Source organism: Petromyzon marinus, chromosome 17 (genome assembly GCF_048934315.1).
Source record: "Petromyzon marinus isolate PM22_M1 ecotype Great Lakes invasive population chromosome 17, UKy_Petmar_22M1.pri1.0, whole genome shotgun sequence".
In the NCBI taxonomy this organism is placed as follows: Eukaryota; Metazoa; Chordata; class Hyperoartia; order Petromyzontiformes; family Petromyzontidae; genus Petromyzon; species Petromyzon marinus.
In genome coordinates this window covers 19,733,651-19,757,619 of record NC_133683.1, presented here as the reverse complement: position 1 = coordinate 19,757,619, position 23,969 = coordinate 19,733,651, and the positions used below count along the sequence as shown (strand labels likewise).

Genomic DNA, 23,969 nt, shown 5'->3' with positions numbered 1-23,969 from the left:
AAAAAACCGGAGGACACGGAGAAAAATCCATGCAACCACGGAGAGAACATGCAAACTCATAATATACACAGGCATCAGGGTTCACATCGAACCCATGGCCTCCTGTATACCAGGCAAGGTAATTAACAGCTCGCCACCACGGCGCCCCATACTTGCTGATAAAGGCAACAGGAGCATGGTGCAAAAGTCCCTTTATCGGCCCAGTGCTGGATGAAGGCCTCCCCGATTCATGTGCCAATCAAAGAAGTTGATTTGACCATACTTCACCACATTGGTCAGTGAGTGCGGTTAGTGAAGGTGGTCATTCAGGACCGATTCGGGTGTTACTCGCCATCGATGTTGGCCTTGGCCAGGAATCGAACTTGCATCGCCTGGTTCATGCCACAGTGCGCCAAGAAGTTCTAGAGTGATTACCTTGTATAAAGAGCTAGGAGTGCCTCGTGCTAAATGTAGCAGGTGTGTGTACTGTACTGTAGCGACAGCACGAGATGAAAATGAGCCACATTGAGATTTAAAACATGCATTCAGGCTAGAGCTCTTTACGTGAGAAATCCATTCAAAAAAATAGTACAAAACGCAGTCCAGCTCTTATTACCATTTAAATGAATGTCATTAAATATACAGAATATGTTGCCAAAAAAAAATCAGTTTTGAACATAATCTGTGTGTAAAGAATCTCCATATGTTTTGTTTTGCAGATTTGTAGATTTTATCTTTGAAGAAATGCACACATTTTTACTGTTCCTCGTACAAAGTGAGAATAATCCAGTTGCGTCCGTCCAGTTTGGCAACGAATGCCGTGCTAAAAACGGCGTAGGTTAAAGCAGATTGACGTAAAAAAACACATTATTTTGAGACTTTTTTAATAAAAATGTTTCACCAACGTTAGCATTAATCTTATCGTCTGCCCACCAGCTTGCCAAGGAAACCTCGCCACCATTCCCGTTTTTTTTTGTAGGGATTCTGTGAGTGTTTATTCTAGATTAACGTTGTGGCACAATTTTAAATTACGTGCCTCTCCCTCCATTGCCCCTCCCCCCCCACTAATGATTATTCACGATGCCCACGAGCAGTGGGTGACTTGACAAGTTGGCAGAGAGGGAGAAAGCTTAATATGAAAAGAAATTTGAACGAAGATTAACGCCAAAAAAATATATGGGCGCATGCTACTGCACCTGAAGACGGTTGCTTGTGTGGCGATCGAAACGTCGTGATATATTATTGTTTCTACCTACGTGACTTTGCTGAAAGAACTAAAAGAGTATGAATGAAATATGTTTGACTGATGTGTTCGTTTACGTACGAGTTAAGCTCATCCGGTGATTAATTGTAGGGAGGCGGCGTTTATGTACATTTTGTATCTAATTTGTTTACTTAAAATCGTCTGTACATTGGCCATAATGTTGGAAAAAACATGATCAGAGAATGGGAAAGGAGAGATGAGCCAGACTTCAATCCAGCAGTTGCACACTGGGGCGAAGCAGTGTCTGGTGTGTTCATCCGATGCAGCACAATGTAATACAGTGAGGGGAAAAAAGTATTTGATCCCCTCCTGATTTTGTACGTTTGCCCACTGACAAAGAAATGATCAGTCTATCATTTTAATGGTAGGTTTATTTGAACATTGAGATACAAAATCACAACAAAAAAATCCAGAAAAACGCATGTCAAAAATGTTATAAATTGATTTGCATTTTAATGAGGGAAATAAGTATTTGACCCCCTCTCAATCAGAAATTTCTGGCTCCCAGGTGTCTTTTATACAGGTAACAAGCTGAGATTAGGAGCACACTCTTAAAGCAAGTGCCCCTAATCTCAGCTTGGTACCTGTATGAAAGGTACCTGTCCACAGAATCAATCAATCAGATTCCAAACTTTCCACCATGGTCAAGTCCAAAGAGCTCTCCAAGGATGTCAGCGACACGATTGTAGACCTACACAAGGCTGGAATGGGATACAAAACCATTGCCAAGCAGCTTGGTGAGAAGGTGACAACAGTTGGTGGGATTATTCGCAAATGGAAGAAACACAAAAGAACTGTCACTCTCCCTCGGCCTGGGGCTCCATGCAAGATCTCACCTCGTGGAGTTGCAATGATCATGAGAACGGTGAGGAATTAGCCCAGAACTACACGGGAGGATCTTGTCAATGATCTCAAGGCAGCTGGGACCATAGTCACCAAGAAAACAATTGGTAACACACTACGCCGTGAAGCACTGAAATCCTGCAGCGCCTGCAAGGTCCCCCTGCTCAAGAAAGCACATATACATGCCAATGAATATCTGAATGCTTCAGAGGACAACTGGGTGAAAGTTTTGTGGTCAGCTGAGACCAAAATGGAGCTCTTTGACATCAACTCAACTCGCCGTGTTTGGAGGAGGAGGAATGCTGCCTATGACCCCAAGAACACCATCCCCACCGTCAAACATGGAGGTGGAAACATTATGCTTTGGGGGTGTTTTTCTGCTAAGGGGACAGGACAACTTCACCGCATCAAAGGGACGATGGAAGGGGCCATGTACCGTCAAATCTTGGGTGAGAACCTCCTTCCCTCAGGCAGGGCATTGAAAAGGGGTCGTGGATCGGTATTCCAGCATGACAATGACCGAAAACACACGGCCAAGGCAACAAAGGAGTGGCTCAAGAAGAAGCACATTTAGGTCCTGGAGTGGCCTAGCCAGCCTCCAGACCTTAATCCCATAGAAAATCTGTGGAGGGAGCTGAAGGTTCGAGTTGCCAAACGTCAGCCTCGAAACCTTAATGACCTGGAGAAGATCTGCAAAGAGGAGTCGGACAAAATCCCTCCTGAGATGTGTGCAAACCTGGTGGCCAACTACAAGAAACGTCTAACCTCTGTGATTGTCAACAAGGGTTTTGCCACCAAGTACTAAGTCATGTTTTGCAGAGGGGTCAAATACTTATTTCCCTCATTAAAATGCAAATCAATTTATAACATTTTTGACATGCGTTTTTCTGGATTTTTTGTTGTTATTCTGTCTCTCACTGTTCAAATAAACCTACCATTACAATTATAGACTGATGATTTCTTTGACAGTGGGTAAACGTACAAAATCAGGAGGGGATCAAATACTTTTTTCCCTCACTGTATTTATACTCCTATTTTTTGCCCATTTTAGCGAATGAGTTGATTATCGTAATTACCATTCAATGCTTGCACAGGTAATACAGCGTTGTGTGAAGCAGGTGTGTAACGATACATCACTTCCTCAATATCAATGGATTATTCTCAATGAATTATGCATAAAGCCATGTGCGTCAATGTCAATGTTTTTCAATTTGTATGTGAAGTGTGTGTATATATAAAGAAATGTTTAACTATCAAGCCACTAATGAATAATGGATTCCCCATGACTTTTCAGTCGTGGGTTTTTACCATGCTTCACCACGCTGGTCCGTTTGGGTTGGTGAAATGAGTGGAGGACAGATACAGCTCTGATATCACATGCCAATGATGTTAGTCGGCTGGGAATTGATCTAAGTTCAAGTATTATAACAGTTTATTATTTATTTTACCAGGTAAGGCCCACAGAGTTATATAGCTATTTTTCAAAGGTGACCTGGCCACAAATGATAACTCAACGAAGTGACCTATCATTGTGTGGAAGTTTATTGTAGCCAAATTATCTAAACGCACGTTTCTGAATGTGGATGAAAAACCGGAGGACCCGGACGAATATCCACGTGGGAGAGAGACATGCAAACTCCAAATATACAGGCATCAAGGTTGGGATCGAACCTACGACCTCCTGTATACCAGGCGAGGTAGTTAACATTTTACCACCGTTATCTCTGGATGCTGGATTGATAGTGCAATGTGCTCAAACACTGCCACCACTCCCATCCATGTAGCTGGTGTACGTAATCGGTTTAACGACATAAAGCGGTGTGGCAGTGGATTGCACACCACGCTATGAACCCACCGACCTGCGTTTGATTCGTTAAATTATATTTTACTGAAATAGTCACGCTAATGGAATGAACATTTCTACACGAATACTGTAAGATGTAGAAAAATGACACACGAATAATGTATTCTTAAATATCTGCATGTCTCCAAATCTTGGCAATTCATAAAATTACTGGGGAGAGGAATTGTTACAAGAATAATATTAAGTAGGATGGCCAAAGTGATTTCTTGCTCAAATGAACATTCTGGTGGTGCTCATCTCCTGTGTGTAGCCCTGAGCCAGCGGTCGAAATTCCACATTCCTATGGCAAGGGAGAGGGTCTCTCCGGGGGAAAAAAAAACATGTAGACCTGCCCACAAAGTGGTACACTTTATTTGCCCCAGAAGGCTGATAGGAAGAGTCAACCCCCAACCAGAGGAATTGAACCTCGCGATCTTCCAGTTGCGAGCCACTCGCTCATCAGCTGAACGCATTTTATCCTTCGTTTTGTGCGCGGATGAGATTTGTGTGGTTTTTGTTTTCATGTTCTTTTCCTTCCTGTAGATCCTGACAATGTTGTAGCTTAATAATTGCTTTGGTCAGAGACGTTTGAAGTAGATGTGGGAACGTGCGCTTCACCAAGCCATCGTAAGGGCGGTAAACATAAAAAAAATTCGGCTGCAACTCATTTGGTAAAAAAAAATAATGGATATGTCCTTTGCATCTGATCGTCCTATTGCACAGTGGTCCGCTTGAGCCGATTTATTGAAATATGCGTGTTCACTTCATGTTCTCAAGTGTAAATTCATATTCGTCCACAGGGAAAACCTCCCGGGGATCGGCAAAAGGTGCTGCCGTAAATGATGTGCTGCAGATTTGTGTGGTGTCGAGAGCGGTGTCCGGTGTAAGGGAGAGGCAAGGAAAAATGAATTAACGCTCGGTATTTGTGGAGTAATCCAGACGGCCGTCTGGGGTTGTCAATAAAAACAAATCGTGACCATGGAAATGAATGCGCCGTGGTATTGGCTTTTTGTTTAAAAGCCGAGAGGTGCTCGCATGAAACGTTAAATACTGATTTTTTTTCTGAACGCTAGCGTGCCGCAAGCATGCCATGGAGAACTGTAACAATTGACCGCGTCCCCTGGACATTCAATTGATTTTAACGATTCGTGTTCACAAATTGATTCACGAATTGATTTTTTTTTTTACAGACTGTAGTGAATGTTGCAGTCGCCAGACTCTCTGCAGGTGTCATCTGAAACCCGTGACACTGTGCGCAATGGACATCTGCACTCCTTTGCCTCTCCACTGCTGGATGAGGGCCCCTCCTCATAGCGTGCTGGTCGCGGGGGAGATATTTAACCAGACTTGACCACGTGGGTCAGTGGGTTGGTGAAGGTGGAGAAAGCACGTGCACGGAAACGTTAGACGTACCGTACAACAATACATTTTTCTGTGCTGCCCACTACGAAGCCCCAAAACAGCAGCCCATAACAACATGTGATGCATGGCGGTTTACCATTCACAAACGATGCTCTAGCTCAGACCTGCTGCCTGCTTGGCTCCAGAGGTCTAATGAGATCTGGCATATCCCACATGATTTAGGGATCGGCATGTAAGGCATAAGGATTTAAAAATAATACATTCTTACGCACACATCTACGCATATATTGTGAGCATAATAATCGCTGAATCAATGCATTGTTATACCTCTTAATTGCTAATAATTGTTAAGAGCCATCCCTTAATGAATAGCATTGTTTTTCATATCGAGTATGTATGTCGGTGCCAATTAATCCTTCAAATGGCTCGTTCGCATTTTAATTATTGCTATGCTTAGGCATATCGGTGAGGCTTAAGTGCAGCTGGAGCTGTTTGGGGCAGAGCTCCAGAAAACAATTTCGCAAAGCTTGTCAAATATCTGGGAGTGGGGGCTAGTGGACCCCCCCCCCCTCCCCCACAGCTCACGGAGAAGCCTTTCCTGCAGGAGGAGTTCACTGATGGGAATGTGTCCAGATCATTCAAGGATTTGTGAGCTCCTCACACAATCCAGCCTGTTTAAACCGCGGATGAATCGTCGGCATGCCAGCCTGAATGTTTCTAACCGGCTCAGATGTTCCATTAGAGGGGTCCACGTATTTCTGATTTGACATAAACGCACTGGCTTCTCACTGGTCGCTGCTCTTCACCTTTTGTCGAGCGACTTAGGTGCCGTGCGGTTTCTCATTCGCCTCGAAAACAGTGCCGGGCAGTTGCTTTCCCGGCGATCGCCACAGACACTCGTGAACCCATGAGCGCTGTGATTGTGCAGCGGCTTCTCCGTGAGCTGTGGGGGTTGTGCGTTGCAAGTTTGTCACGCGTTAAATAAAATATGCACTGCACAAAATACCCCTAGAGGCGTAACGATGAATTGATTAATCGCCCAAAATATATATATTTTTATACTCGTGATGTAGGCATTGAATTGCGTTAGAAAAACGTGTTTTTTCAGGCCATACATATATTTATATTACGTTTGGTTCTTGTTTAGCTCCGCAGTTACTAAAGGCTCTATAATTCACCACAATTCTAAACAAAGTAAAATATCGATCCTCGAATTAAATTGTGACCTCCGTATTGCAACAATCCGCCATATGTACTTAGAATAAAATAATGAATTAAATTAGGAGACTTTGGAAATAATGATCATTTCGAGGGCTGTGGTACAGTGGTTGGCGCCTTGCAATCTTAACCCGATGACCTGAATTTAATTCCTGGCCAAGGCTCTCACCTGGTTAAGAAAATAAACTTGAACTTATAATAAACTTGAAGGCTCTCACCTGGTTAAGAAAATAAACTTGAACTTATAATAAACTTGAAGGCTGACATCACAGTGGTAAGTGACGTCCAAAGCAATCCTTGACACACACTGCCTTCAGCATCAAAATGTTTAGTTGTACTGGAGGAATCCGATGAGCTATTAAGCTCTTTACCAACCTCCACTGACCTGCGTGGTGAAATTTGGCCAAGCAACTGCCATGACCTACAAAATGCATGGGCGGGGAGCCTTCATCCAGCAGCAGATCGAGACAGCCCCGTGAAATAAAAATATAACGCAAGTTCCCATTTGTTCCCCCCCCCCGCCTGAATGTGTCAAATAACAAGTACCCATATTCTTGGTTCTTTAGGTAAAGTCACGTAGAAGGGAAATAATACAAATGAAACAATAAAATTCTCACCAGTGATAATTTTTTTAAAACTTTACCGAAAGAACCAAGAATATGAATCCCTGCAGTCACGAAAGCTTTACATCGAAACAAGTACCCACCTTTGTATTTATATATATACATATTTTCAATTGGCAAAGCATATATCACAGCCGGAGGCTGCGCAGGTACAATTATTGCACCTAGACGTATGGCAAAGGGGTTGCACTGGGGGCTGTCCGTCCGAGTTTGTTCCCTCCAGGTGGATTGCGCCTGGGACATAATTAGTGCTGTGGCTGCGGCGAACGCATTCTGGGATTTTCGGCCGTGATGAATGGCATTCATGTTGGTGAGCAGAAAAAAAAAGTTATTTTAATTCGACGCGACTCTCGCCTGTGCGCGGCTTGCAACGCGAGGACATTTCTTAATTGGCTTGCACGCCCGTTTGCCAGGGAAGCTCGCGGAGGCGTCTTTCATCTTCTTTGTGTTGTGCAGAGTGTTCCATCGTTATTCACGAGGGATGCGTTCCGGAGATGCTCGTGAATAGCAAATTTCGCGAATAGTGATGTTATCTTTTGAATGAATGACCTCAAATGAATACATAAATGAGCTATTAATTACGTGAAAATTCTAATATCACGAAAAATTTTGGTAAATAAATATGAAATATTACAAATGATTATGAAAGTCTCTCATCACGATATCTCTCATCACTTTATCTCATCACGCGTTTTATTCTCTCTCTCTCAATGCAGCTGTGTAGAGTTCAAGATGCGATTCACAGAAAGATAAAATCGCGGATTGCAAGTTCTGGAATAACCAGGGGATACTTGGACAACAGTCGGCACCCTCGATCTGGGACGCTGGCACAATGGCGACATGGTTGGCGTACTGAACTTAAAATCCAGAGGCGTCGCCAGTTCCATTGGAGCTATCCGTGTGGCAGTTGAAACGATGGAGCAAGTTTCTTCACCTCGCCCTCATGCCTCTGTCCACCCAGCCGTATAAATAGGTTCACCACAGTTGTTGGTTGATTGGCTGCTTCGTGTGTGGTGGGGCAAAGTGCGAGTTCTCCCACCACTTCAAAATGGTGCCCGTGTGGTAGAGCAGGCCGACGCAAACCAGTCGTAGAGAGAGAGAGAAGGCCAAATACACACTATAGAGGCTTCTAGAAATCCGTCTTGCAACGGCCCTTCTGCCAGCAGTGGCATGAGCAAGCACATTCAGGGCTGCACCTTTGCCACCTTTATAATTTAGATCAACTCCCCTGTTCAAGAAGGATGTGTGTTTTCTGCTGTCCTTGCATTGAAATCCGATGAGCATGATACGTACGGCCGAAAGCCCTGCGTCTATCTCTCTGCGCCGCCTCTTGTGTTTCTCCATTGTTGTGGAGCTGCATGAGAGAGCAACTCTCGAGCTGCGGTTCCAGCTCTTTTCCACACCGGCGTCGCCACAGCTCGCCACCTCCGTAGCCCCCCACGCCCCCCCCCCCCCCCCCCCACTCTGCTTCTCCGCATGAAGTAGCACCGCAGATGGTCGGAACGTTCCTGCGACATGCGCGGAAACCTCTCGGAGAGCGGATCTATCCAAAACACTCGTCTAAAAAAAAATGAAAGATGCAAAGAGCCCTCATCGCGTGGGGCTCCGCTATTTTAGGGGCCATTATTTTCCCATGAAGAGGTCCTCCGCGCTTGGCTTGCATTGGGTCGTACTCTCGACGCGTGTCGGTCGGTGGATAATTGCTCGGCGGCGGAGGCGGGGTTTTTCACGGGAGCGGAGGCGCTGGCGGGTGACGGTGCGTGGGCAACGGGCGAGGGGTGTGCAGAGCTGTCGGCGTGTGCGCGAGCGAGGGATCGGTCGCGTAGATCTGTGGGTGGAACAGCGAGTACCCGGGCAGGAGGGCGCGCTCGTGCGGGTAGGGACCACAGCGCGCGAATTGGTGCGGGTGGTAGAAGCACAGAAGAGCCATATTTATTGTGTAGGGTCAGGCAGGTGCAGCGCTGAACCATGAAGTTATGCTTTGAAGGTAGAGAGATATGTTCCACCAGTGGCATCCTAATTGGTCAAATGAAGGCAAGCTCCTGTGACCGGATTTCATCGCCCACTTGGATTCAATTTTTTCACGAGAGTTTTGAAAGCTAATAATTTGCACGAAGATTAAGGTCATGTGTGTAGCCTACACCGTCTGTTTGAGCAAGTGTTTATTAGCAAGCACGTACCCGATTGTCCCCGCTGCACATAGCAGAGTGGTGACGTGACCAGTACCATGTCTGGCTGCCTTTGTCTCCTCAGTTCTATTGTTTACAACCTTCACTAGGTCCACGTTTAACACTGGGTCTACCTAGGGGAGGTCTGGAACAGGTGCAGGAATTTGAAACCCACATTGCTGCGAATGTAATATAGCACTGTGCACGAAGTACTGTGCTACCACCACTGCCAGCAACAAACACGACATTTGCCGCCAAGTGGTCGTGGGATCACCACGGCACTTATGCCAGTCCAGGTAGACTTTCAGGCCACGTAAAGTGTGGAAGGATCCATGGCAGGAGGTCACGGGACAGATCCAGGTGCCATGGGTTGACTGACTGAGATCACTGGCAGATGCCAATACCAATAGCCGCCATTCGCCACTAAGTGACGGTGACATCACCACGGCGCCTGTGCCAGGCCAGGTGCACTTTGAGGCCACGTGAAGTGTTGAAGGCTAACTGACAGGAGGTCTCGGGTCAGACACAGGTGCCATGGGTTGACTGACTGAGATGACTGATAGATGCACCTACTGTACCCCCTTCTGTGCCAACTTTTTGTTGCATTTGAGCCGCCCAGCGCTCCGCTCGTTTTTTGTGAGCATCGCTCCTCTGCCCTCCGTTGTTGCTGGAGGACGACTGCCCCCAACTGCCCAGCGTCCTTCAAGAGCCTCAACCTCAGAGGCCGATCCCGACACTGCTGGTACCAGTCGTTGGCAAGTCCACTCAGCTCCACATCCTCCTGTACCACATCACTCCATCCCTTCTCGAGCCCGTGCTGCACCCGTTTAGCCCCCTCTATCCGGCCAAACAAAAGCTGTTTTGGCATGAGGTGGCTGGGCATGCGGGCTACATGACCCAGCCAACACAGCCTTGCCTGCAGGAGGAGTTCACTGATGTGAATGTGTCCAGATCTTTCAAGGATTTGTGAGCTCCTCACACAATCCTGCCTGTTTAAACCCCGGATGAATCGTCGGCATGCCAGCCTGAATGTTTCTAACCGGCTCAAATGTTCCATTAGAGGGGTCCACGTTTCACAAGCATAGAGAAGGAAGGGCATGACTGTGGCCGAGAAAACCCGAAGCTTCGTGCAGAGCGACAGACCAAGATAATGCCGCCCGACTGATTCGGAATGCGACCTCTGCTGTAAAACCGGAGCTGGTCATAAACACACTTTATCAGGTATGCGAAACTTTCCACTCTCTCCACAACTGCTCCATCACTAATGGGGAGCTGAGGGGGTGGAGTGTTTGGTGGCACAAAATACCGAGACAGGTGCTTAGTTTTGGTGGGGTTGATGGTAAGGCCTCCACCTCTTAGTGGCACACTCCAGTTTCAGCAGCAACATCTCCAACTCCTCCTCTGAGTGAGCAGCAATTACCAGATCATCAGCATACATAACATGGTTGACCAATAGGGAGCCCTCCCTCAACCGCACCCGGGCATCGATCAGCCTCCCATTGTGCCAGATGGAAATTCCTCTGGTACAGCCATGGAATGCTTCTCGAACGATGTAGTCAAAGATGATGTGAACAATGTGTGGAGCCAGAGGACATCGATGTCGCACCGCAAGGTGAACTGGGAATGACTCCGACTCCTGGCCACGTAGCTTTACCCAGGCCTGCCCACCATCATGAATTACTTACTCCTCTTCGCTCCCTGTGGAGCATAAGGCCGCAAAAAAGCCCACGCCATGCCGGACGGTCTTTAGCAGCTTTCTCTGCTTCACCCCAAGACAGGCCCATGAAGGGCCCTTAATGATTGTGAGCAGAGTCAGGGACTCCAAAAGCACGAAGAACTGCCCACAGCCCTGGCCTGTTGATGGTATCATAGGTCTTGACCAGGTCAATAAAGTAGAGATGTAGGCCTTGTTGGAATTCCCTACAGCTCTGCTGTAGCAGACAGACAGAGAATATGGCATCCGTGCAGGGCCGCCCTGGCCTGAAACCACATTGGGGCTTGGCAAGCCTCTCCTCAGCGTGCCTGGCAAGGCGATGTTGAATAATCCTTGCCAGGACCTTTCCCGCCACACTGAGAAGGGAGATGCCCCTATAGTTACAATCTGTGCAGTCTCCCTTCCAATCCTGCGAAACCTGGTTCAGACAGTTGTGATGATGTGATGATGTCATGACTGGCAGATGCACCACCTGTGCGACCACCATACTTTGCACAAAGACGAAGAATTCCCCGTGTAGCCTTTAACAGACTGTTGGGACAGGTGCAGTTATAGCGAGCACCTATCAAGGCTGGCACGGCACACACAACGGACTGGTGTGGCCAACATGTAAACATGTGTGTGGACGCACATCGACAAGCTTCCATTGTAGCATTGCATAAACTTGACCAAAGTCTTCCTTGGTTCTTTCGGTAAAGTCACCTGATGACGACCGTTTGTGTTATGGTCGAAACGTCGTGAGAATTTTTATTGTTTTATATATATTTTATTATTTTATTGTTTCCCTTCAACGTGACTTTACCGAAGAGAGCTAAGAATATGAATTACTGCAGTCACGAAAGCTTTAAATCGAAATTTGACCAAAGTCCTGTTCGTCAGTACCTCTTATGGCTGACTGTGCATAAAAGTGGGCGGTGGGGTTCAGCATTGAAGTCGTCCACAAACCAAACATTTCGCTGAAAGCAACTTGTTGACACCATAACCACTAGATCAATAGGCTCTTAACTGCAGCCTGTGTACCCCTTTGGTACTCGATCGTTAAAAAATATGTTAATAAATACATAGAGGGTTTGATGAAGCAAAGTAGTTATACTCACATTCCCTTGCTTAATTTGTGTTTAAGATGATTTACCTTAAAAAAAATATCCGGCATGTCTCCTCGCACACCCAGAAAGGGCATCTCGCCCCTCAGCGAGCACGTGCACCCCAGGTTAAGAGCCACCGCTCTAGACGAAGCAATTGCTGATGACTGCTCCATACGTTATTTAAATGTTTCTAATTGTAACACCTTTGTTAATCCATTGCTGGATGAGGGCCTCCCCCCACCTCCCCACTCCTTGGAGGTTGTTGACCATACTTCACCACGCTGGTCAGTGCAGATTAGTTTAAGTGGTTGGGGGGGGGGAGTGGGCAGGACCGGGTCGGATGACACTCTCAGTGCCGTGGCCATAAATTAAAGTCGAGTAGCTGGGTTGGATGGCGCAGTGCGCCATCCGCAGCTCCACAATTTCCGCTTCCAGCCATCCGCATCAATCACATTGATGTGGATTAACGCGGTTAGCACGGTTGGCCTATGCACGGTGTGAAAGAAGTTCAACATACATCCGTACATTCACAATAAGCGTCAGTCTTTTTGAAGTATGTAAATTAACTGTGTATAAATAACATTCCGTGTTTTGAGCCTCAAAATATCAGTGGCATGGATGGGTGGTTGCTCATGGCTTTTGGGTGAAAGCCCCCTGGGGGTGAAGGGGGCACAGAAACCAGTGTTTATGGTTGGGGTAAGGTGACCTGGGCTGTGAAGTTCATCATGGAGTACAGAGGATAATTGACCTTACGGAGTCACTGTGCCTCAAAGGGCATCATTTTTAGCGGAATCAATGAGATGATCGGCTAACTGCACCATAAGCAGTCCGTAATCCCACCACCACCGTTAACGCCACAATAAGTTCGAATATTGTGCCTGAATGTTTGTGTGTGTGTGCACGCACCCATGAATGTGTGTGTTCACCTGAATGGGTGAGTGTGCATGTGTGTGTGTGAAAGCATGTACGTTTGTGACGAGCAGTGGTGTCGTGGGGAGTGCTACAAACCCGGCAACCCGAGTTCAATTCCCGCTCATGATTAATAAGTGACGAATATTTGAACCGGTCCTGCGCTTAGTTTGACTCGGCCTCAAATGAGTACCGGGTGTGGTGAGTAAATATTGTCACTCGAGAGACGAAGGCGACCGGCCGTTGTGCTGGCCATCCCACCCCCTCGTGTGCCATGCCGGCCTTCGTAGGTTGCTGTGCATCGAGAAATTCACACTTGGCTTCTGTAATTAACAGGAGGAACTCGTGAAATATCCAAACTCTGACAACACAATTAAAGCTGCGCCAGGCAATTGGCCAGAGGCTTAACAAACAAAAAAACACCGAACGTTGGTGGGAAAACTCTCCCCTGGGTTCCCTTGTCAGCTTCTCCGGGCTCGTTTGCGTTTCCGCAGCAGGCGGCCCTGCAAGAGTCGTTGCGTTCGTCTCCGCCCTGGTGGGTTCGGGGATCCGAAAAACCCAGTGGCCTTTCATGTCAGCTGAGGGCAACGGAGCCCATTGCCTATTCCTACTGAGCAGCGTTCGTCCAACTCTTGGGACCGAATGATCTATGTACAAGTGCTGTTAACACGCTACCCTTGTATGTATTTTTTTTTAATTCTTTCGCACAATACGTAGCCAACCGTGCTAATCGGAGGTGTGGTTAAAGGCGAGGTGGGGGGGGGGGGTCGCAGATTTTGGAGAAAATGCCAGCTGCATTTGATGTACGTCAATTCAGGCAAACGATGGCTCGGATCAGACAGGCAAACGACACGTGTGGCTTTGGCTGCAGTGCCGAGCTGCTTGAGAATTAAAAAAAAATCTTAAAGGATTATATGAACCCAGCAGCATAGTGCTTAGCCGGATTTCAAACGCTCTATCTGTTGCATTTGAAAGGGGGCTTTGCTCTCTCTCTCTTTCCTATAAATAATTCATGCTTTCTGATTATTTCATTTTAGTTGGTATGCTAGGTCCTTCTAAAAAGATCAATAATGTCCAAAACTGTTTTCAAAGGTAAATGAGATTATTAATTTAATTCCTTGCCATTTTCAATTGGGCACGGGCAATCTACACGGGGCAGAAAGTATTCGATGAGGGGGAGCAGTGGGTGGGTGGGGGGGGGATACCACGATGCTTATTTTAGTTGGCGGCAGAGGAGGAGGACGGGGAAAAAAATAAACTAGCACAGAAAATAGATGCTAACCGTCATTGCTCCACGCACTGCGTCTTGTCACCTGCGCCCGGCCGTTCCTGCGAGACCCCGGCGCGTTTAAAGCATCGCCGCTCTGCGTGGAGTCGCAGTAACCGGCACCGCGCGTGCGTGCGCCATGAATAGTGATTCCGCCATGAATAGTGATTCCGCATCCCGCCTTTAGCTCTCCCAGCGTGCAAAGGGCAGCGTGCTATGCGCGCATGTTTACCGGCGGCAGACGCGTCTGCAGCGTCCGAAATATAAACAGCGGCTCGGGTATCGCTGCCGTGGCGTTACTTGATACGGCCTGTGACCAAATAGCCCTGAATACGCCTGATCTTGTCAGATCTTGGATGCCGAAGCGGGCACGGTTGAGCCCGGATTGTGCTTGGATGGGTGACCGCTGTGTACGCAATACAAGCTCTGTGCTGCTGCTGGTGCAAGGCTACGTTGTGGGCAGGAAAAGGAAAATGCAGCACAAATACGTTGTTACCGTAACCCTCTCTCACCGACCCACACTGACCGACGTGATGAAGTATGGCCAAAATAACCTCTGCGAGACTCGCAAATCATGGGGATGCCTTCGTCAAAGCAGTGGATTTGACAAAGGGCCGACATTTTATGGCGAAATGTTCATTCATTGAACAAAACGCAAAGTACAACAAACCACGTTTATTTACAAAAAATAAAAAAGGGTACGCAAGGGTTGACGTCGGGTTTTTTTTGTTCTTCTTCCCGGCAACAAGTACAGACGTCTGTGTCCGAGCGTAGCCTGTGGCCTCACTCTCGACTAATGTGCTTAATGCTTTCGAGCCCGCGATTACGCCGATTTTACATCAGATAAGTCACGCATTGCGCATGTTTGCGGTGCATGGTCTAGTGCCGCTGATAATGACTCATTGTTTGTTTCCCCGGTTTCTTTTGTCCTTGATTTGTGTTCCGTGGGTTCGCAGCCTCTTGACGGCCTCGTAGATTATTTAGTTATTTGGCTGCTATAAATTTCAACGTGATAAAGCCACTTTGTTGAGCTATCGTTTGTGGCCAGGTTGCTTCTGAAAAAGAAGCTAATAGCTCAGTGGGCTTTACCTGCTGAAATAAAATAGTATATTTTTATTTGTATATGCGTGTTTTTTATTTGCTTACCGTTCCTATACTTTTCCACTTCTATCGTGTGTTTGTATTGTTTTTTTTTGTTGTTGTAACGTTCTGATCCTCCCATACTGGACATCTGTGAAAAAAAGCTTTATAGCTCATCGGATTTCTCCAGTATAAATGAATATTCTGATTATAATATTTTGTTCCCCGTATTAATCGTCACTTTATATTTCACGGACAAATTCCCTGCCACATTTTAAATTTGAGTTATCTGTACCTCCCGCAGAGAGATACGCATTCCATTGGATCATTTGTATATCGCTGCATCCCTATCGGCTTGGGCCCACGTTATCTACAAAATGCAAGGTGTATATCAAGCAGAAAGCTCCTGACGTATAGTTGTGCCTTACAGAAACTGTACTTGCTACCACACGCAGCTTAAAAACACAACATCACATTGAAAAAAAAATCCCATCATTCGCAATGACAAAACAAAAATGGATCTACCCGTAACACAAGCGGTGGCACAACTGTCACGGAGGGCAGAAATCCAGCACATGTGATTTTCCCCGTGAAGAAATTAGCGTATGAATAAAATAAAAAAGATAACTTTTAGAAAAACTAATAAATTAAATACCTTCACAACCAGCGTGTTCAAAAACCGTTTCCTGAGTCACACCAGACCGCGTTCAGGATTCTTGCGATGCAGATGTCAGAAACTCTGGACAGCCAAACCTCCGATTAGCAAGGTCGGCTACGTATGGTGGGAAAAGATGTGCAGCAGACATACAGACATACAAATGTATCGAAGGTATCCTAAGAGAGGCAAAATGTCCAGAAACAGTTGCAGTGCGGCTGCCTTTATTTCCTTTCGCTTTGTTCTCGCATTACTCATTCTCTGTGTTCGATGTTTCCAAAGTCCAGCAGGGAACTATTTTTTTTTTACGTTTCACGTTGGGTCGCTTTTTCCACGCACTTTTTTTTCCCTCCAAGCTCCATTCTACACCTCGGGTTCCGTGGAACGCTTCCATTGCTACGCGTCTCTCCAAATGCGTTCCCTCCACGTGCTTTTTCCATGTTTCTTGATTTTCGTTTTCCAAAGGGTGGGCTCGGAGAGAGGGCCACCGTAAACCCAGGCATGCGACAAAAAAATAATGAACCCTCTCTCCTAACTCCTAACCACTGTCAGTAGTTTTACCCCCCCCCCCCCACCTCTTTATAATGAGAGGGGTCACAAAAACTTAGGACAACAACAAATACATGGAATTTGAAGGCTGCTAAATTGCACGTCCGATTAGCACGGTTCAACATACATACAATATACATACATTGAATAGAGTAACATGGTAGATGCATATTTGCAACTCCTGAGATGAACTGAATGCGTGGTGCGGCATTGAAACGATTCCAATCGTCCAATTTTTAGTTTGTGAGTGGGGGAAGACCTCAGAGCAGGTGGTGGGATACTTTTAGGACAGATCTTGGAGTAGGTCAAGTTGTCTTCTGCGCTGCAACGGGATCTGGCAGAAAGTGGCAGGCGTTGGTGATGCAGTGTAGTGGCCATCAACAGCTGTGGCTGCGATGACGATCTTGATCTTTGTATGAGGGTCCCACTCAAACATCCTGGCAGGCCCGGCTGTGGGAGCGAATGAGGTGGTACAGTGGCAAGATGTTAACTCCCTCGCCTGGTATGCAGGGGGTCGTGAGTCCGATCCCGACCGCTGATGATGCCTGTATATTTTTCCATTTGCATGTCTTTCTCTCTGTGGTTATGTGGATTTTTCTCCGGGTCCTCCGGGTTATCCCTCCACATTTAGAATCAACGCACGTTTAGAGTATTGGGCTGAAATAAATGGCCATCTCATAAGTCACTCCGTTGAGCTATCATTTGCGGCCAGGTTACTTTTGAAAAAAAGAGCTATATATATCAGTGGGCCTTTATTGCTAAATTAAAAATAGTTTTAGTTTAGTTTTAGTTTAAAGTTTAGAATGGCATTTGACGTTGTTGCATGGGAACTGACTTCTCCGCCTGTGTGTGCTCCCTCCCGGCGCTCCACAGCCTCGGCCACCCAGGAAGACTTCCAAATCCGGCCGCATGCCCTCTTCGTGCATTCGTACAAGGCGCCCACCTTCTGCGACCACTGCGGAGAGATGCTGTGGGGCCTGGTGCGGCAAGGCCTCAAGTGCGAAGGTGACGTTCATCTCCTCGTTATCGATGTGTGTGCGTGTGTGTGTGTTGTCGCTGGAGCGTGCCACTAAGAGGTGGGGCCTTACCATCAGCCCCACCAAAACTAAGCACCTGCCTGGGTATTTTGTACCATCGGACACTCCACCCCCACAACTCCCAATCGGTGATGGGGCAGTTGTGGAGAGAGTGGAGAGTTTCCCATACCTGGGCAGTGTGCTTATGACTGGCTCCAGTTTAACAGCAGAGGTCTCACTCCGAATCAGTCGAGCGGCAATATCTTTTCATCGGTTGCGTAACGCTGTGTGGAAGCTACCTGGTCTGTCGCTCCGCACTAAGCTTCAGGTCTTCTCGGCCACGGTCATTCCCTCCCTTCTCTACACTTGCGAAACGTGGACCCCCCTAATGGAACATCTTCGCCGGTTAGAAACATTTAGGCTGGCCTGCCTACGATCCATCCTGGGTTTAACCAGACTGGATTGTGTGAGGAGCTCACAAATCCTTGAAAGATCTGGGCAGGGTCCCATCGGTGAGCTCCTCCGGCAGGCAAGGCTGCGATGGCTGGGTCATGTAGCCCGCATGCCCAGCCACCGCATGCCGAAACAGCTTTTGTTTGGCCGGATTGAGGGGGCTAAGCGGGCGCGGCACGGGCTAGAGAAGAGATGGAGTGATGTGGTACAGGAGGACGTGGAGCTGAGTGGACTTGCCGATGACTGGTACCAGCGGTGTCAAGATCGGCCTCTGTGGAGGAGGCTCGTGAAGGATGCTACTGGGCAGTTGGAGGCAGTCGCCCTCCAACAACAACGGAGGGTGGAGGAGCGACGCTCACAACAGCGAGCGGAGCACCGGGTGGCTAAAGCACAGCAGGTTGGCACAGTAGGGGGCACAGGTGGTGCATCAGCCAGTCATCTCAGTCAGTCGACCCGTGGCACCTGGGTCTGCCCCGTGACCTCCTGCCAGCGGGCGTTCGACACTTCACGTGGCCTCAGGGTGCACATAGCCTGGCACAAGCGTCGTGGTGACGTCACCGCCACTTAGTGGCGAATGGCGGTTGTTGTTGTTGTTGTGTGTTGTCGTACTGGGTCATGTAGCCCTCATGCCCAGCCACCACATTCCGAAACAGCTTTTGTTCGGCCGAATAGAGAGTGCTAAATAGGCGCGACACGGGTTAGAGACGGGATGGAGTTGTGTGGTACAGGAGGATGTGGAGCTGAGTGGACTGGCCGATGAATTGTACCAGCGGTGTCAAGATCGGCCTCGATGGAGAAGGCTCATGAAGGAAGCTACTGGGCAGTTTGAGGAAGTCACTCTCCAGCAACAACGAAGGGCAGACGCGTGACGCTCACAACAACGAGCGGAGCACCAGGTGGCTAAAGCACAGCAAATTTCCACAGTGGGGGGCACAGTTCGTGCATCTGCCAGTCATCTCAGTCAGGCGACCCATGGCACCTAAGTGTGTCCCGTGACCTGCCAGCGGGCGTTCAACACTTCACTTGGCCTTAACGTGCACATAGTCTGGCACAACGGCCGTGGTGACGTCAAGGCCACTTGTGGCGAATGGCGGTTGTTGCCGCATTTGTCGGTGGAGGCAGTGGTGCAGTGGTTAGCGCACTGATACATTGAGGGAAAAAAGTATTTGATCCCCTGCTGATTTTGTACGTTTGCCCACTGACAAATAAATGATCAGTCTATAATTTTAATGGTAGGTTTATTTGAACAGTGAGAGACAGAATAACAACAAGAAAATCCAGAAAAACGGATGTCAAAAATTTTATAAATTGATTTGCATTTTAATGAGGGAAATAAGTATTTGACCCCCTCTCAATCAGAAAGATTTCTGGCTCCCAGGTGTCTATTATATAGGTAACGAGCTGAGATTAGGCGCACACTCTTAAAGGGAGTGCTCCTAATCTCAGCTTGTTACCTGTATAAAAGGTACCTGTCCACAGAAGCAATCAATCAGATTCCAAACTCTCCATCATGGCCAAGACCAAAGAGCTCTCCAAGGATGTCAGGGACAAGATTGTAGACCTACACAAGGCTGGAATGTGCTACAAGACCATTGCCAAGCAGCTTGGTGAGAAGGTGACAACAGTTGGTGCGATTATTCGCAAATGGAAGAAACACAAAAGAACCGTCAATCTCCCTCGGCTTGGGGCTCCATGCAAGATCTCACCTCGTGGAGTTGCAATGATCATGAGAACGGTGAAGAATCAGCCCAGAACTACATAGGAGGATCTTGTCAATGATCTCAAGGCAGCTGGGACCATAGTCACCAAGGAAACAATTGGTAACACACTATGCCGTGAAGGACTGAAATCCAGCAGCGCCCGCAAGGTCCCCCTGCTCAAGAAAGCACATATACATGCCCGTCTGAAGTTTGTCAATGAACATCTGATTCAGAGGACAACTGGGTGAAAGTGTTGTGGTCAGATGAGACGAAAATGGAGCTCTTTGGCATCAACTCAACTCGCCGTGTTTGGAGGAGGAGGAATGCTGCCTACGACCCCAAGAACACCATCCCCACCGTCAAACATGGAGGTGGAAACATTATGCTATGGGGGTGTTTTTCTGCTAAGGGGACAGGACAACTTCACCGCATCAAAGGGACGATGGAAGGGGCCATGTACCGTCAACTCTTGGGTGAGAACCTCCTTCCCTCAGCCAGGGCATTGAAAATGGGTCGTGGATGGGTATTCCAGCATAACAATGACTGAAAACACACGGCCAAGGCAACAAAGGAGTGGCTCAAGAAGAAGCACATTAAGTTTTTGATTTAATGCTTTCGTGACTGGAGTAATTCATATTCTTAGGTCTTTCTGTAAAGTCACGTTGAAGGGAAACAATAAAATAATTAAAATATATATAAAACAATAAAAATTCTCACGACGTTTCGACCATAACACAAACGGTCATCATCAGGTGTGAAAAACCAACGGCAAGAAACATTTGAAAGAAGTGTCGATTCGCATTTATTTATTTTTAAACGGTGTATTTATTTATTTATAAAAAAACGTTAGCGCCACGCGCAGCGATTTGGCAGTTTATTTAGAAGGACGAGTCCATCTATGTTCTGAAAAGAGGAGGGGGGAGACGAAAAATTAATGTATGCTGTCTGAAAGCTACCGTAAGCGTGAACAATCAATTAAGACCCGAAATGGTTTATCAAATCCTTCCAATGATTGCTAAGCCAGAATCCATCTTCTCGGTTCAAATTGTCTTTGTGCTTGTATATGTGTATAGCCTCATGAACGAATCTCTCATGGTAGCCAGATGGCTTACAAAGAACCTCTGTCTTGGAGAAGTCAATGTCCTGGAGTGGCCTAACCAGTCTCCAGACCTTAATCCCATAGAAAATCTGTGGAGGGAGCTGAAGGTTCGAGTTGCCAAACGTCAGCCTCGAAACCTTAATGACTTGGAGAAGATCTGCAAAGAGGAGTGGGACAAAATCCCTCCTGAGATGTGTGCAAACCTGGTGGCCAACTACAAGAAACGTCTGACCTCTCTGATTGTCAACAAGGGTTTTGCCACCAAGTACTAAGTCATGTTTTGAAGAGGGGTCAAATACCTATTTCCCTCATTAAAATGCAAATCAATTTATAACATTTATGACATGCGTTTTTCTGGATGTTTTCGTTGTTATTCTGTCTCTCACTGTTCAAATAAACCTACCATTAAAATTATAGACTGATCATTTCTTTGTCAGTGGGCAAACGTACAAAATCAGGAGGGGATCAAATACTTTTTTCCTTCACTGTATGCACCTAATGACCAGAGTTTGAGTCCTTCCCACGGTTGAGTGGCGATTTTCTTAACCAGTCCTGGGCCTCCGTTAGGTCAACTAAGCCTTTAATGAGTGCCTGACATGGTGTGTAAGGATCAGCACTAGGGAGACGAAGGTGGCCAGCCATGGTGCTGATCACAACCTTTAATAGGTGCTTGCAAACAGTGCTTGCCCCAAGAGTCTGTAAGCGAATGGGGGAGGTTTGGGGGGGGCAGAGTATCTTTGTCTTCGTCACACTTGTAAGTTGTCAAGCTGGGCGTGGTGGCGCACATCTGTAAACCAGCACTTAGGAGGCACACATGAGTGGATCACATGAGTGGATTTGTGAAACTCATAAACGTGCTGGCCTCTGGGGTGGTTAAGAGATGGCGGTGCATCTTGAGCATTCTTGAATCCATCTGTGTGGAGCTTTAAGTGTTTTCCTCTTGTTTGTGTTTTTATTTTTCCCCAGGATACTCCCAATTTCCTTTTTGTCCATATTTAATGATGTAGGCATACCCTGTTAGAGTAAGTTTGACAATCAGTAGCTAATTTACTTGTTAGATCTCTCAGCTGTCAATATAATAACAGAAAATTGTTTGTATTGTAGGCCTCCAGACCTTAATCGACGTCTAACAGCCTTTTGCAAACGAGGAATTCGTATGCAAGGTGGCGATGTCGTGGCCATAGGAATACAGAAACAACAATGCGTTAACAGAGACAAGGCAGGCTGCGTGCATTCCAAGATAAATTACGGTGCACCGCATCTAAAATGATCCCATTATGTGTAGTATTTCAATCAAGCCATTATGAGAGCCGCTGCATCTTTGCCCACTCCGTGCCGTCGATTTCCACAGTAATGGTGTGTCTTACCATGCTGCAGGTTGTTGCCATAATTGGCCTTTATTGTTGCGAAGCATTGTGGTTGCAAATCCTGTGGCTCCGTGCCTGTCATTCTCTTGTGCGCCGTGCACCTTTCGCGTGGCTCGATGAGCCATCGCCTGACTACTCCTTTTGATGTGTGACCTCACTATGAAAAGCTGACCTTAATGGGTTCACAGATCGAAGAGATGAATCTTTGTTTCCTTATCGCAGTTACGGAGCACAGGCCCAAAGGCATCCAACACGGAACGGATGATGAGAGGATGTTGGGGAAGCCGGTAACACAGAGCATCGTTGCGAGTGTAGCAGATGAGAACGAACACATTTCTTGAACAAACAAAAAATAAGTTTAAAAAAATGGAATCAAGCACGAGGTGTTTTTTGGAACTTGGTAAAATAAACGATGGGAGGGAGTTCTAAAATCAATCTTCCTTAAGCGGGAATGTATGTTGTTTTTAAAAACATATCCCTCAATTCACAGTGATGAGCTCTTTATTACCTCGCCTGGTATGCAGAAGCCATGGGTTCAATTCCGACCTTGATAATGCCTGTATATTTGGAGTTTGTATGTTTTCTCCGTGATCGCGTGGATTTTTCTTCGGGTCCTCCGGACTTTCTCTTAACATTTGAAAACATACATTCAGACTAATTGTCTGCTATACATTTCCACATGATAAGCCACTTTGTTAAGCTATCGTTTGTGGCCAAGTCACTACTGAGAAAGAGCTACATAGCTCAGTGGGCCTTTATCTGATAAAATAGAAATAGTTTAATGGGTTTTTTTTATTGATGAACAATCTGATAACATACAGCCCCTTTGTCAATCCACTACTGGATGAAGGCCTTATCATGCCGTGTCATTCATCGGAGGTGATTTTTGACCGAAACCTTACCACACTAAATTTTTATTTAAAACTTTCGTGATCGCAGGCATTAATCCTCCCCACTAGTTTGTGCCGGTTGGTGAAATACTGTTTCAGATAGCACCTGCCACTGATATGCGCCATTTCTAGGAATCAAACTCGGTTGGCCAGGCTCATCGTACGTAGCGCTAACAACAGCGCCACTGGACACACTTGTGTCTACAGATTAATTTTCCATACAACACCAGATCTGCCCTGATGAGGGCTCGTATCCCCAGCCATACCATATGTATTAAAGCAACAGGCCGGATGCGCACATCCCCTTCACGAATGTAAAATTACAGACAAGCCACAGTGTTGCGATTATGACTGTGCAACCCCAAACTATGAACTATGTAGTACCTCCGATTAGTTTGGTTGGGTACATATGGTAGCAAAGACGTTCAACATACATAGTAAACAACGGTAGTCTGCATTCCTTCAACAGAGGAGAAATGGCAAACTACACAAACTCTCTCTCTGCTAAAGCCCTCTCATCGTGGCCATCAGACCTCGACATTGGCTTTTACCTGCCATCATATGCGAGAATAGAATGTATTTAAATTTTCCACACATTTCATGAAGACGCTACTATGAAAGGTCCGATTCTCAACACTTGATGCACGTGTCCAAGACTTGTTATATTCGCTCTCTGCTCCAGCATATTGTAAGGGAGCTCGTGCATGTTTATGACTTCTACTCAAGTATTTTTTACTGCATCACTACACCCCTCCTATGCTGCCACTTGTGTGACGCTTCACAAGTGGAGTGCTGGATGGGACCGCCATTTTTCAGTGATGAGCAGTGGACTGCCTCGGAGGCCAATGGTTACGTTGCGTAGAAGTTATTTGGGGCAGCAATTCT

At 46.7% G+C, this 23,969-nt stretch overlaps 1 protein-coding gene across 3 annotated transcripts in view; it reads left to right on the top strand.

Moving 5' to 3' along the window:
* The window catches only part of LOC116943200 (serine/threonine-protein kinase D1-like), a 168,337-nt gene that overhangs the window by 73,581 nt on the left and 70,787 nt on the right, over positions 1-23,969 (top strand). For all 3 annotated transcript variants that reach the window (XM_076067712.1, XM_032955849.2, XM_076067711.1), the window contains exon 3: positions 17,433-17,564. In XM_076067712.1, the coding sequence (XP_075923827.1) occupies positions 17,433-17,564 (132 nt within the window). The remainder of the gene's footprint in view (positions 1-17,432; positions 17,565-23,969) is intronic.